This window comes from Xenopus laevis, chromosome 4L (assembly GCF_017654675.1).
Source record: "Xenopus laevis strain J_2021 chromosome 4L, Xenopus_laevis_v10.1, whole genome shotgun sequence".
Classification (NCBI taxonomy): domain Eukaryota; kingdom Metazoa; phylum Chordata; class Amphibia; order Anura; family Pipidae; genus Xenopus; species Xenopus laevis.
Genome location: NC_054377.1, coordinates 7,235,987 through 7,251,467, shown reverse-complemented (window position 1 = coordinate 7,251,467; position 15,481 = coordinate 7,235,987). Strand labels below are relative to the sequence as shown.

The following is a 15,481-nucleotide window of genomic DNA, read 5'->3' as shown; positions in this document are numbered from 1 at the left end:
TAATATTATATATTGCAGAGATGCTCAGAGGAGCAGTGTGACTTTACACTGGGTGTAGGTACAAGTATGAGTGGAGCTCGGGGAGAAGTCACACATGGAGCCAACACAAATGTACCGAAGTCCTGGGAAACCACGGGATTTATTTACTTTTGGCTAATGAATGAGCGGCTTCCACACTGTGGTCTCATGCCCGGCCTGTGTGTGTCGGCAGCCAAGGAAAATAGAACTTTCTAATTATGGGAATTTACTGCCAGTATTGTCTGAGCAGGGAAATATAACATAGAACTGAATCTGCACCACGGAGAGAGTAAGTGATATAGTCTGACACTGACCATAAACATGAATAGAAATAACTCATATCCAACTTGGCCTGTGATTTTCTCTTCATTTCATGAAATCTATAAAAACCTACATTCTACTCCACCCATACGTCTTAAAGGGCCACTGTTATCTCTCATTGTTTCTGCAGGAGTGATACTCAAGAGTTCCCTGTATAACTCAGCCTGCAGCCTTGTGCCTTTATATGGTCACAGAACAACCCCTCAGTGACTTCTAATATCCTTATCATTTACAGTAGGGGGTACATTATCCCTTATAATACATGAGTGATACTCAGAGTTCCCTGTATAACTCAGCCTGCAGCCTTGTGCCTTTATATGGTCACAGAACAACCCCTCAGTGACTTCTAATATCCTTATTTACAGTAGGGGGTACATTATCGTCTGTAGGCAAATGATAGTGGGTGGGGGCACAGCTGAATGCATATTTTATTATGGAAGATACTGAGGTATTAAGTTTCGATACAACAAAACAAGAATTAAAAAGAACACAACACAAGAGCACAGACAGCTGAATGGGGGGTGGGAGGAGATATTTCGGCCTGTTCTATAGCAGTAACGAGTCTCCTTATTCCACTGCACCAGTGGGAGGGTCCAAGGTCCGTGGGGCAGGAGAATATCCGAAGCACCAGCCCGGGGCAGAATTAGCAAGATGTGGGTCTGCTCCTGTAATGAAGGGGTTAAACACGCATCTGTTGCCCCTGAAACACTGAATCCTTCTGTGACCCCACAACTGTCTTTCGGGGGTCCATACAGAGAAGCAGTTGTAAAAAGAATGGGGGGACGGCAATTTATATCCATGTTGCCAACATACAACTCCCAGCACCCTTCGGGAGTGAAGAGAATTGTCTTTTCCCTTAAGTATCACAACCTTAGCAACTCCCTGCACCTCACATAGGGATAGGGCTTAATCAGGGAACAACTCCCTGCACCCCCTTCCAGCCATGCAACAAATGAGCGACCCCTGTACCTGCCGTACTACTAATGAGGCTACAAGACCCCCTAGCAGGAGATGCCCCTCTATAAAGCCCTTTCTATTTAAAGGGGAACTAAACAGGGCATAGAAACTGAACACATTTTAGCTGCTAGTATCATTAACACTAGAAACCAGTGAGACTGAATCTATTACTGCCTGTTGCTATGGTGAGGATATTTTAAAAATTAAAAAAAAAAAAAAATCAATGGCCTTAAAGGGGTTGTTCACCTTTAAATTAACTGTTAGTATGATGTAGAGAGGGATATTCTGTGACAATTAGCAATTGGTTTTCATTTATTATTTTTTTATTTAGCTTTTTATTCAGCAGCTCTTCAATTTGCATTTTAAGCAATCTGGTAACTAGGGTCCAAATTCCCCTAGCAACCATGCATTGATTTGAATAAGAGACTGGAATATAAATAGGAGAGGCCTGACTAGAAAAACGAGCAATAAAAAGTAGCGATAACAATAAATGTGTAGCCTTACAGAGCATTTGCTTTTTAGATGGGGTCAGTGACCCCCCTTTTGAGAGCTGGAAAGAGTCCGAATAAAAAGGCAAATAATTTAAAAAAAACAAAACAAAAAAAAAAAACTATAAAAAAAATAATGAAGACCAATTGAAAAGTTGCTTAGAATTGGCCACTTAATAACACTAAAAGTTACCTTAAAGGTGAACCACCCCGTTAAAACCCCATATTCCATAGGAAGCGTTAATGTAAAGCTGAATCTGCCCTTTAAATATTGTATTATCCTTTGGCTGGTTGGACGGGGGCACAAGGCATAGCTGAGGCCCCTAAATGTAAAAAAAAAAAAAAAAAACCCAGAAAAACTCACCCCTAAGATCTGCAAAGAACAGATAAAGGCATGAAATAAAGGGAAAGGAAGAAACAATGAAATTAATAGTATCCTAAGCAAGCATGCGTAGCTGGGCCGCCCACCCATGAGCGGGGTTACAACAAGGTACACAAACAGGACCCGTGGGTGCTTCTAAACATTAAATGCACGGTGCATGCATTGTGCTTCAGCGCCACTTAAAATCCGTCTTAGTCTTTGCAGACAGAGAGACGCAGACGTTCCCAGAGCTGCTCGGCCGATTCCTCGCGAGTCTGAAGGGGAACCAGTTCTCACCGAAGGAGAAAAAAAGCGTAAAAGTTCTGGGCGCCCGGATGAACGTCACCCCAGGGAACGCGGCTCCGAGTAACGGGAATGATCTGAAGTCCTGGGAGCCGAGAGACCAGATCAAATCTTCTTGGGTCGGCGACCCAGTAGGTAGTAGTAGTAGATACTGATCAGCGCAAAGAGAAGGCAGCCGCAGAGAACGGCGGCGGCAGCCAGGGAGGAGCTTCCGCTCTCGATCACCGTCACTGCAGTCACTGGAAGATAAAGACATTTATTTAAAGGGTAAGTTAAACCATAAAATGACAAAAAATCCATAGAAAAAATAGATATTGGTCAAGGCAATAAATATCCACCAGGGGGCACTGTAAGGGAGCGCGTGGTATTCTCAAAGGAGTGGTTCACCTTACTTTTAGTATGTTATAGAATGGCTAATTCTAAGAAACTTTTCAATTGGTCTTCATTATTTGTAGTTTTCGAATTATTTTATTATAGGGGGTCACTGACCCCATCTATAAAACATGCTCTCTATAAGGCTCCAAATTTATGTTATTGCTACTATTTATTACTCCTCTTTCTATTCAGACCCTCTCCTATTCATATTCCAGTCTCTTATTCATATCAGTGCAAGGTTGCTAGGGGAATTTGGACCCTAGCAACCAGATGGCTCGAATTGCAAACGGGAGAGCTGCTGAATAAAAAGCTAAATAATTCAAATAATAAAAAATGAAAACCAATTGCAAATTGTCTCAGAATATGACTCTCTCCATCATACTAAGAGTTAATTTAAAGGTAAACAACCCATTTAAAAGGATAACTGCCTATACTTTTATTCCCCCATATTTAAAGGGGAAGCAAGAAGCTGCCTTGGAGGCTAGCAGGGGCTGCTGGGAGTTATAGTTAAGGCCCATGCCACATTGGACATGTTTCTGCCCACTTTAAACCATTCAGGCTGCCCATTATAGACTGGCAACTTCTTAAAGGTGCAGTAACCCATTTACACATTTTCCAGGCACAAACCCCCCAAGCAGGTGTCTCACCAATGAGCTGGATGCTGAGGTAACAGGCCTCCGTCAGCAGCGTCCACCGTATAATGACTTTCTCCGACGTGTACATGGAGTTCCATATAATGAGGGAAATGCCTGGAAAACAAAATAAACGGCGGCGGTTTAACCAATCAGAACCATGCTTCCAGCTGCATCACTCCATGATCCCTATGCACCGTGCCAGGTACTGGTTCTTCTATACAGACCCAAGATATTGCTTTCCTACCCTGGAATAAAAAGAATTATCCAGTAGTAGTGCATGCAGGCACCTGCTTCCAGTGGGAGAGGCATATGGTTTCCAATTAGAGGTAAGTAGACAGATGCAAAGCCAGATCCCCTATCCCTGATACCAGTCTTCCTATAGCAGGCTGACTTAACCCTGTAGGTGCCGTTATACCCCCCCCAGGTAAGAAAAGGGGGTTCACTTACTAAAAAGGGCCCCTCCGTATAAACGAGTGGAAGTCTTGCTGCTGACGGGGCCACTGTCGAACACGGCTGCGAACAGCTGATCTGGGAAGGTCAGAGCCTGCGGAGAGAGAGAGGCAAAGTAGTGAATTTACTGTTCCCCTTTCCCTTGGGCAGAATGAGGGGGCACCACCAGGGGGCCCCCAATGGAAGCAAAAGGGACATGGCCGAAGAGGCAATGCTGAGAATTAACCCCATTAGTTAAAATCCAATAGAAATGGCAGCTGCTTTCCCCAAGGGATAACACGTAAAGAAGTCCCATGAGTGTAACATATGTAGGACACATTTAGCACCAACACGGTCACAACAAAGGACGTCCTGCAGCTGCAAAGCTTCATAAATAGATTTCCATGTGAATATTCCCGCACAACATTAATGGCCCATAAAGCTGACATGGCGTCTGCGTCCCACTTACCATGACAGCGATCCCAGTAAACATGACGGCCGAGAGGAACTGCCATAACCTAAAGAGAACACACACCAGGTATCAAACACATATCCAAATGTATTCCCTCCCGTCTATGATATACAACTCACAGTGCATGCTGGGAATTGTAGTCCAGGCATTGACATCTCTTATGCCTTTATTTTTAATGATTCTCCACTTTATTTAGGTTATAATATATTATTCAATCTCCTGATATACCTGCAGTACAATACAACAGCCATGAGATGGCACTAGTGAGTTACAATAAGAATCACCCCCCTTCCATGTAAACTCACAGACCCTTTAAGGATCACTTGTTGGAAAGAAGAGACACTGAGCTCCTTAAATCTCTTTGAGGTTCAGGAAAGCAGAAATTTAATAAGTCATTGAAAGAGATTAAAAAGACAGCGAAATAAGAATTTAAAATAAAGATTCCTTTCCGCAACAATTCCACTTACGTAATTCAAGTGGGATTCGTTTTACGCTGAGTTGAGTCATAATTACTGCTCAGTATTTCAGGATGGGTTTTTTTTTTTGCTGCCGTCAGATTCTCAGAGGCTCCGTTATACATTATGTATTGGCACTACATGCAATAGTAATCAGCCAGGTATTAACCTCTACATACACTGCTTTATTGGGAAGGAATAGCAGGTATAGTAGGGAGAGATGGTGTCTATAGTAACAGTGGATAATAGTCTCTGGGAAGGGAGTGTGACTGTGGGATAGCAGGTATAGTAGGGAGAGATGGTGTCTATAGTAACAGTGGATAATATTCTCTGGGAAGGGAGTGTGACTGTGGGATAGCAGGTATAGTAGGGAGAGATGGTGCCTATAGTAACAGTGGATAATAGTCTCTGGGAAGGGAGTGTGACTGTGGGATAGCAGGTATAGTAGGGAGAGATGGTGTCTATAGTAACAGTGGATAATAGTCTCTGGGAAGGGAGAGTGACTGTGGGATAGCAGGTATAGTAGGGAGAGATGGTGTCTATAGTAACAGTGGATAATAGTCTCTGGGAAGGGAGTGTGACTGTGGGATAGCAGGTATAGTAGGGAGAGATGGTGCCTATAGTAACAGTGGATAATAGTCTCTGGGAAGGGAGTGTGACTGTGGGATAGCAGGTATAGTAGGGAGAGATGTGTCTATAGTAACAGTGGATAATAGTCTCTGGGAAGGGAGTGTGACTGTGGGATAGCAGGTATAGTAGGGAGAGATGGTGCCTATAGTAACAGTGGATAATAGTCTCTGGGAAGGGAGTGTGACTGTGGGATAGCAGGTATAGTAGGGAGAGATGGTGTCTATAGTAACAGTAGATAATAGTCTCTGGGAAGGGAGTGTGACTGTGGGATAGCAGGTATAGTAGGGAGAGATGGTGTCTATAGTAACAGTGGATAATAGTCTCTGGGAAGGGAGTGTGACTGTGGGATAGCAGGTATAGTAGGGAGAGATGGTGCCTATAGTAACAGTGGATAATAGTCTCTGGGAAGGGAGTGTGACTGTGGGATAGCAGGTATAGTAGGGAGAGATGGTGTCTATAGTAACAGTGGATAATAGTCTCTGGGAAGGGAGTGTGACTGTGGGATAGCAGGTATAGTAGGGAGAGATGGTACCTATAGTAACAGTGGATAATAGTCTCTGGGAAGGGAGTGTGACTGTGGGATAGCAGGTATAGTAGGGAGAGATGGTGTCTATAGTAACAGTGGATAATAGTCTCTGGGAAGGGAGTGTGACTGTGGGATAGCAGGTATAGTAGGGAGAGATGGTGTCTATAGTAACAGTGGATAATAGTCTCTGGGAAGGGAGTGTGACTGTGGGATAGCAGGTATAGTAGGGAGAGACAGTGCTGTTCCCACATACTTTGCAGTTAGTTAGAATGGTACATAAATCCAGTGAGTAGAGGCAGGTTTTGCATTACCGTAAATGCCACATTTGTGTAGTTGTAATTAGAGTAATTAGAGCCTCCCAGAGCTGCTCCCAGGAGACGGAGTATAAAGGCTACGCTCATTCCTGGCACTTACCTCAAACCGAGAGGTTCTCGTACTGCGAATTTTATTTCATTTCCCAGAACTTGAGAGATCTGAACAGGAAAGAAATAAAAGAAACAGTTCAGCCAAGTTGAGAAATATTCTACGCAAACGTCCAAATCATTTTTTCACGATTTTGTCTCATCGTGAAAGTAAATGTCATTCCAAGCAACTTCGCAATATACATTTATAATACACAAAAGCCATGAATATCCTGTAAATTATATCCTTATAAACGGTGAGTTCTGATGTCATCAGTTATAAACGGTGAGTAGTGATGTCATCAGTTATAAACGGTGAGTTCTGATGTCATTTCTGTCACATGACTCACTGAAATTTGTGTATTATAATAAATAAAGTACCCCCAGTTGCAAAATATGAGGATATTAGAAGTTACCTCAGAGTTCCATGACCTGTATAAAAACATTCGCCCTTCGGCCTCGTGTTTTTATATGGTCATGAAACTCCTCGGTAATTTATAATATCCTTATATTTTACAAGAGGGGGTACTTTATTCACTATTTATTACACATTTTCACGTGTAAATGGAATTGCTACTGAAAGTAGCGTCTGTCCCTTTCTGTTTGTCTGGTTCCGACTCCTGAAACAATGTAGCAGAAGTCAGTTCTACTCCACCTCTGTCAATCACCTGGATTCTGCTACATTGTTTCAGGAGTCACAACAGACGTAGTCTACTTTCAGCAGCCATTCGATTTTCTGAGCCGGGGTTAAAGAAGAGGCAGCTTGATGGGATTAGAGCCGACAGTCTCGGAAGAGACACAGAAAGGGAAAGAGGCAGCGCAGGGAAAGATTAGAGAAAAATTTAACACAGCGGCATCAAAGCGGAAAATGCTGCAGCGGAGGAAAGACTTCTTAGCAGCAGTGGAGGAACCCCGGAGCCCCCATAATGCACCAAGGGAGATATTAATGTGAAAAGGCACAAAAGAGAGAATAAAGAGTAACTGCCGCCTGCAAGGAACTGATAGAGAAGAAAGATAGAGAAGCTCCCCTCCCCCGGACAGAGCACTCTTTTTGGAACAATGATAAGGCCCCAACAGTCTTAGAGATAAAGCCCACATCCCTCCCAGATAGCGCTGGGGAAGGACAAAGGAATATTAAAAAAAAAAACAGTGTCCCTTAAAAAGGCTTACAATGTAACTATAATTAAAGTACAAGTTGCCCTCTAGGCGAAAGCAAATTCTTATGTCCATAAATAATGCGTGCACTATTTCACCCGACCAATCAGTATGGAAGATATTAGAGAGAGACAGTATTCTACAGGGGGAAGCCATTTTGTTTTTGGAAGAACTTGCCACTTCCTGCTTGCATGATCCAGGAAGTCCTTACAGGCAGCTGGCAGGAAATCGGTTTGCAGCGATGCAGGAAGTGAACAAACACTACGAACGATGTGGAAAAGCATGGAAATACACACGCCTTTGTGAATGCAGTAGTTCGCAGTTTCCCTTTAAGGCGGAGTTTATGAGAGTGAGAGGAGGGGCAAATATCAGTAATTAAGTAAGTGCATTGGCTCATCAGTGACTCTCTATAGAACTAAATGATCATCCCAGCTCTTTACTGTGAAACATGGTCAAGTATCAGGGTAACCCACCTTAGACCTGTGGACCTCTCCATCATCATCTTCACCTCCCACCCCGAGGATCTTGCGCGTTTTCAGCCGGCTCACAAGGTCCGTCTGGCTGTGCTTCTTCATTAACGGGGGAGGCGACTTGGTGGCCATATTGACACTGGCTCAGTATCCCTTTAAATCTAGACATAAGCAAAAAGATCACATCAAGGTGATGGAATGATACGTACCTAATATACAGAGACAAAGGGAAAGTGTCAGAAGAGTTACTACCTGCTCTCTCTCATTTCCCTACAGAAATAGGGATTGGTAGCACTAGATAGGTACCTAATATATAGAGACAAGAGGAAAGTGTTGGAAGGTTTACTGTCTGCTCTCTCTCATTTCCCTACAGAAATAGGGATTGGTAACACTAGATAGGTACCTAATATATAGAGACAAGAGGAAAGTGTTGGAAGGGTTACTGTCTGCTCTCTCTCTCATTTCCCTACAGAAATAGGGATTGGTAACACTAGATAGGTACCTAATATATAGAGACAAGAGGAAAGTGTTGGAAGGGTTACTGTCTGCTCTCTCTCATTTCCCTACAGAAATAGGGATTGGTAACACTAGATAGGTACCTAATATACAGAGACAAGAGGAAAGTGTTGGAAGGGTTACTGTCTGCTCTCTCTCATTTCCCTACAGAAATAGGGATTGGTAACACTAGATAGGTACCTAATATATAGAGACAAGAGGAAAGTGTTGGAAGGGTTACTGTCTGCTCTCTCTCATTTCCCTACAGATATAGGGATTGGTAACACTAGATAGGTACCTAATATATAGAGACAAGAGGAAAGTGTTGGAAGGGTTACTGTCTGCTCTCTCTCATTTCCCTACAGAAATAGGGATGGGTAGCACTAGATAGGTACCTAATATATAGAGACAAGAGGAAAGTGTTGGAAGGGTTACTGTCTGCTCTCTCTCATTTCCCTACAGAAATAGGGATTGGTAACACTAGATAGGTACCTAATATATAGAGACAAGAGGAAAGTGTTGGAAGGGTTACTGTCTGCTCTCTCTCATTTCCCTACAGAAATAGGGATTGGTAACACTAGATAGGTACCTAATATATAGAGACAAGAGGAAAGTGTTGGAAGGGTTACTGTCTGCTCTGCACATTTCCCATTGGTGGTGCAGACAGGGGCCCTGATTATCTGATGTACAAGGAGCAGTGGTTGAATGAGAAATACCAATACTGTATATCAGAGCTGTGAACCCTCATGGTGCAGATTTTCAGCTGCAGCTGGCAGAGGATGCTGGGAATTGTAGTACAACAGATGGAAGGCTTTCGGCACTTTTCAGAATGGCAAAACATTTCGAATCGAGTTCTGCCGAACACCCGCCTGCACCCCGACGTGTCACACGTTTGTATGATTACAGAGAAGCGCAAGGGTGCCAATTAAAGGGAAAGTGCATAAAATATACATCAAACAGAGGCAGCGGCGTCTTTTGTACGAGGCATAATGGGTCCCGACAGCGAGGGATTTCTTTCAGTCACAATGTGGCGTCTGCTGCTTCTTTTCGGATTAAAAGACTAAAAAGCGCAATACAATCCAATGCAATCAGCGTGACACCCTCCCACCGCGCCATTCAGTGCAACATCAGGACCATTCACGCACCATTGTATCCACTCGAGCAAACGGAAATCATCTGTCCCACTTATAGAATGGATAAATATACACAGCCAATGGGGGATCATGGAACTGGGAGTCTTTTTAACCCATTGCATTCCACTATCTCAGTAAAAGCTGGGCCGGGGCAAAAGAGATATAATAGCGACCGATCGGGGAGTTGTAGTTTAACACTCAAGAGTCATAGGTTGGGGCAACAAGGATATAAGGGGCAATTTACTTTGACCCCGGTGCAAAATGGGCACCCCCAACCCCCATAAAGTGCAAGGAACTAACGGAATAGGCGATCTTTATGGTACAACTGGGCCTGTATAAGAGCACTGCACCCACGCACTGCAACTCCCTAAATAATGTACCAGGGCCACACCCCTCATTTATCAAAAATACACAAGGGCAGCAGGTAATGACCCCACCCAGGCTCCCCGGCCCTGAAACTGCAACGTCTGATTGGATACAGAGCAGCCTGTGCAGCGATTACTGGAATTCGAAGAAAGTCTCCTTTAACCCGCGTGTTGGATACAAATGAGCTACAGGGAAGCTGAGCAGTGCACACTTTCTGTGATGGGTCATGTGACCATGTGCAAACCAGGTTCACACAGGGAGTTGTGGATACTTACGATTTGGGGACTTTGGGGGCTGTTCCTGCTGCATTGCTCTCAGTGCAGGGGAATACCTATGCTGCCATAGTTTTATGGGATCTCTCTGTACAGACTATGAGCAAACTTAGGGGACTGTTCCTGCTGAATTGTGCTTAGTACAGAGGAATACCTATACTGCCATAGTTTTGTGGGATCTCTCTGTACAGACTATGAGCAAACTTAGGGACTGTTCCTGCTGAATTGTGTTTAGTACAGGGAATACCTATTTGCCATAGTTTTATGGGATCTCTCTGTACAGACTATGAGCAAACTTAGGGACTGTTCCTGCTGAATTGTGTTAAGTACAGGGAATACCTATGCTGCCATAGTTTTATGGGATCTCTCTGTACAGACTATGAGCAAACTTAGGGGACTGTTCCTGCTGAATTGTGCTTAGTACAGAGGAATACCTATACTGCCATAGTTTTATGGGATCTCTCTGTACAGACTATGAGCAAACTTAGAGGACTGTTCCTGCTGAATTGTGCTTAGTACAGAGGAATACCTATGCTGCCATAGTTTTATGGGATCTCTCTGTACAGACTATGAGCTAACGTAGGGGCTGTTCCTGCTGAATTGTGCTTAGTACAGGGAATACCTATGCTGCCATAGTTTTATGGGATCTCTCTGTACAGACTATGAGCAAACTTAGGGGACTGTTCCTGCTGAATTGTGCTTAGTACACAATGCTGTTGTAGTTTTTTGGCATCTCTATACAGGGGGATGTTCCTGCTGCACAGACACCCTGGGAGCCTTTAGTTAGGAAGAAATCAATGACCAGTGATGCGAGAGTCGTATTTAGCAGTGATTACACGGGGAGATCAACTGAATGTGAGGACACGTGTGTTGCCTGTGTCCGGATGGAGGGGCCCCGGGATGGACTAATGAGACCCCCTGTTGCTTTCTGACCTCAGACATCACATTCCAAGTAAATGGAATAATTAGGCAGGGAGCCCAGTGCAGGGCTGGGAAAAGGCAGCAGTTGGCAGTTGCCTCTCAGAAGGGAGACATCGCCTGTTGTATAAACGCACTGATGCCTGTGATAAATACAGTCTGACTATTCGCCAACTCTCTGCGCTGCCAGAATCCCCTCGCCCAATGCCGTAACACACCGCCGTATATGCTGGGGTACAGGGGACCCCCAAAAAGTGTTGACGGCTCCCAGCCAATGCAAATCAGCCACACTGTGAGGGTCCCTACTAGTCCTCAGCAGCGAAGGGGTTAACCGATCTGTGGGAGTCACGCCTGGTGCCTTTAATCTGAATTAAAGGGGATATAAACCCAATTTCGCCTAATGAACAAAAATAATTAAATTCAGCCTTAACCAATTACCGGACACATCTGGGTGTTAGAGAGTTGATACCCAAACCTTAACACAATCAGAAGCTGCGCGGTTCCAGGCGGCCGACGGAAAGGTAATTTCACAGGAGCTAAAAAAAGCCGCTGCTTAATTGGCCCTCTAATTGCTTTCTGCTTGCCCCTGTCTCTGCTTATCAGCTGCCTGTTATATAAGCCCAGAGCCAGAAAGGTCACCCCCTGCATCAACTGTAAGCTCTTTGGCTCGCCCAATTGCTAGACAGAAGGGGGAATATATATCCCAATATACAATATATATATATATATATATATATATATATTTATACATATAATCCTGCCACCTCTATGTAATGACACATTCCTGGCTGTTTACAAAGGAAAGCGGAAAAGCGCGTCATTGACTGAGATTAACGGATTCTCTGCACTGCCGACACAAAGCCAGACACACGTAACATAAATAGCTCTGTCCTTGTAACTTTATATTGTGCATAATGAATTATAAGCCAGGAAGTGTAAACAAGCGGCATTCTATCCAACATTCTGTCCCAGTGGCTGCACAGGTCCTATCTGATCCCCATTGTAAGCAGCAGTCCTGTCCTGCTTTATGGCAGCTGAGATTTTAGCTATCTGTATAACAGAACATTCTGTCCCAGTGGCTGCACAGATCCTATCTGATCCCCATTGTAAGCAGCAGTCCTGCCCTGCTTTATGGCAGCTGAGATTCTAGCTATCTGTATAACAGAGCATTCTGTCCCAGTGGCTGCACAGATCCTATCTGATCCCCATTGTAAGCAGCAGTCCTGTCCTGCTTTATGGCAGCTGAGATTCTAGCTATCTGTATAACAGAACATTCTGTCCCAGTGGCTGCACAGATCCTATCTGATCCCCATTGTAAGCAACTGTCCTGCCTTGCTTTATGGCAGCTGGTATTCTAGCTATCTGTATAACAGAACATTCTGTCCCAGTGGCTGCACAGATCCTATCTGATCCCCATTGTAAGCAGCAGTCCTGTCCTGCTTTATGGCAGCTGAGATTCTAGCTATCTGTATAACAGAGCATTCTGTCCCAGTCTATTAATTCCTGCCCATTAATAAGCACATGAAAGAGTGGACCACGGCTGGTTTTAACCTCTGTGAGTGAGATAATAAAGCACAGCAATGCTGACAAAACAACTCCACCAAACTGAAAGTTGTAGTTGAACGGGACAGCAGCCAAACACTGGCGTCAGAGGATTAATCCCCTTGTCCGGTTTCCAGATGAATTCACTCAGCAGTAGGGCACGCGCCAGACAATGAGACAAACTGCAATCATTTTACACCCCATTTACTGGCTCTGCCCTCCTCTGCCAGGGAACTGGCTCAGCACCATCTGTCTCACATAAATCACAGGCAACATATGGGTCACGTAAAGATGGGAATGATCAGAGAAAAAACCGGCATGAATCACTGCTGCTGTTAAAACTACAATTCCCAGCATCCCCTGAGAAAACTAGGGGTTATATTTTAAAACTACAATTATGTACCTGAATTAGGTTTTATAGTTATTTTAAATTATTTGCCTTCTTCTTCTGACTCTTTCCAGCCTTGAAATGGGGGTCACTGACCCCATCTAAAAAACAAATGCTCTGTACGGCTACAAACTTATGGTTATTGCTATTTTTTATTACTCATCTTTCTATTCAGGCCTATTCATATTCCAGTCTCTTATTCAAATCAATGCATGGTTGCTATAGAGATTTGGACCCTAGCAACCAGATTGCTGAAATTGTAAACTGGAGAGCTGCTGAATAAAATGCTAAATAACAAAAAACACAAAAAATAAAAACTTATTAAAATTATAAAATAATTATATCAATCATACATGTATGGGACTTGTTATCCAAAATGCTTGGGACCTGGGGTTTTTTGGTTAACGGATCTTTCTTATGTCTACTAGAAAACATTAAATAAAGCCAATTGGCTGGTTTTGCTTCCAATAAGGATTAATTATATCTTAGTTGGGATCAAGTACAAGCTACTGTTTTATTATTACACAGAAAAAGGAAATCATTTTTAACAATTTGGATTATTTGGATACAATGGAGTCTACGGGAGATGGGCTTTCCGTAATTCTGGGCTTTCTGGATAAAGGGTTTCTGGATAACGGATCCCATACCTGTACAAGGTACTGTTTCTGGTAAATCATTTTAGGGGTCTATCTGTAAATAACACCAGTACAGGTATGGGACCTGTTATCCAGAATGCTCGGGACCTGTGGTTTTCCAGATAACAGATCTTTCTGTAATTTGGATCTTCATACCTTAAATTTACTACAAAACCATATAAACATTAAATAAACCCAATAGGCTGGTTTTGCTTCCAATAAGGATTAATTATATCTTAGTTGGGATCAAGTACAAGCGACTTTATTATTACACAGAAAAAGGAAATCATTTTGGATTATTTGATTTCATTTTGATTATTATGGAGTCTATGAGAAACATCCATTCCGTGATTCTGAACTTTCTGGATAATGGATTTCTGGATAACGGATCCCATACCTGTACTAAACGTTAACTCAAAGGCCTGCAATTAGGCTACAAGTTGTAGTGATCAGAACACCCAGGGCATTTTGGGGCAGTGAGAAGAGAAGGGATTTCGGGAAAGTTGCCTGCGATTACAACAATGAAGACCAATTGAAAACATGCACACTGTCGGGCAAATCTCTCCTAAAAAACCCATCCCTGTAATGTGTATTAATGAGAAAGCAAATTAAAGAAAAGCATAAAAATGAACATGACTAAGAGGCGACTTTCAAGAGGGGGGGGGGGTTTATATGGCAGTTTGGAACAGCAGAGTTGCCCGCGGCTACGGCTTTAGCTAAAATCTTCGCAACTGTCCTCCTTTCACGCTGTGTAATTAACATCCGGCAGATTTCCCCACATAACAAATTCACAGTAACCACCAGAAGCCTCATTAGAATAATCTCAGCCCGGATTAATCTTAATGTCATTTGTACTGGGGTTTGTGCACCTGTGGCTTAGTCTCACCAGTAATCCCAGTAATCCCAGTAATCCCAGCAACAGGGACAATCCTCTCCCCCATAAGCACCAAACCTGGAACCACAGCACCCTGGAACTATAGCAGGGTGACACCCCAATGTTTCTATATATCTGTAACCTTGTTATGAGCTAAGGGGGCCCAGTCTGAAGGTCAGTTAGGGGGAGATTTGGGGTGAGTGCTTATTTGTACCCTGGGTACCCCTGGAACTATAGCAGGGTGACTGTTACCCCAATGTTTCTTTATATCTGTAACCTTGTTATGAGCTAAGGGGGCCCAGTCTGAAGGTCAGTTAGGGGGAGATTTGGGGTGAGTGTTTATTTGTACCCTGGGTACCCCTGGAACTATAGCAGGGTGACTGTTACCCCAATGTTTCTATATATCTGTAACCTTGTTATGAGCTAAGGGGGCCCAGTCTGAAGGTCAGTTAGGAGGAGATTTGGGGTGAGTGTTTATTTGTGCCCTGGGTACCCCTGGAACTATAGCAGGGTGACTGTTACCCCAATGTTTCTATATATCTGTAACCTTGTTATGAGCTAAGGGGGCCCAGTCTGAAGGTCAGTTAGGGGGAGATTTGGGGTGAGTGCTTATTTGTGCCCTGGGTACCCCTGGAACTATAGCAGGGTGACACCCCAATGTTTCTATATATCTGTAACCTTGTTATGAGCTAAGGGGGCCCAGTCTGAAGGTCAGTTAGGGGGAGATTTGGGGTGAGTGCTTATTTGTACCCTGGGTACCCCTGGAACTATAGCAGGGTGACTGTTACCCCAATGTTTCTATATATCTGTAACCTTGTTATGAGCTAAGGGGGCCCAGTCTGAAGGTCAGTTAGGAGGAGAT

General features: G+C 43.6%; 1 protein-coding gene across 1 annotated transcript in view; it reads right to left on the bottom strand.

The window, feature by feature from the left end:
- Positions 1–749: 749 nt before the first annotated feature.
- Positions 750–15,481, bottom strand: part of tp53i11.L (tumor protein p53 inducible protein 11 L homeolog) — a gene marked incomplete at its 5' end in the record, with an annotated part of 30,035 nt that continues 15,303 nt past the window's right edge. Inside the window, 6 exon segments of the mRNA NM_001097917.1 lie at positions 750–2,687; positions 3,471–3,572; positions 3,906–4,002; positions 4,357–4,405; positions 6,385–6,443; positions 8,000–8,157. Of these exon segments, the coding sequence (NP_001091386.1) occupies positions 2,554–2,687; positions 3,471–3,572; positions 3,906–4,002; positions 4,357–4,405; positions 6,385–6,443; positions 8,000–8,128 (570 nt within the window). The 3' untranslated portion in view covers positions 750–2,553.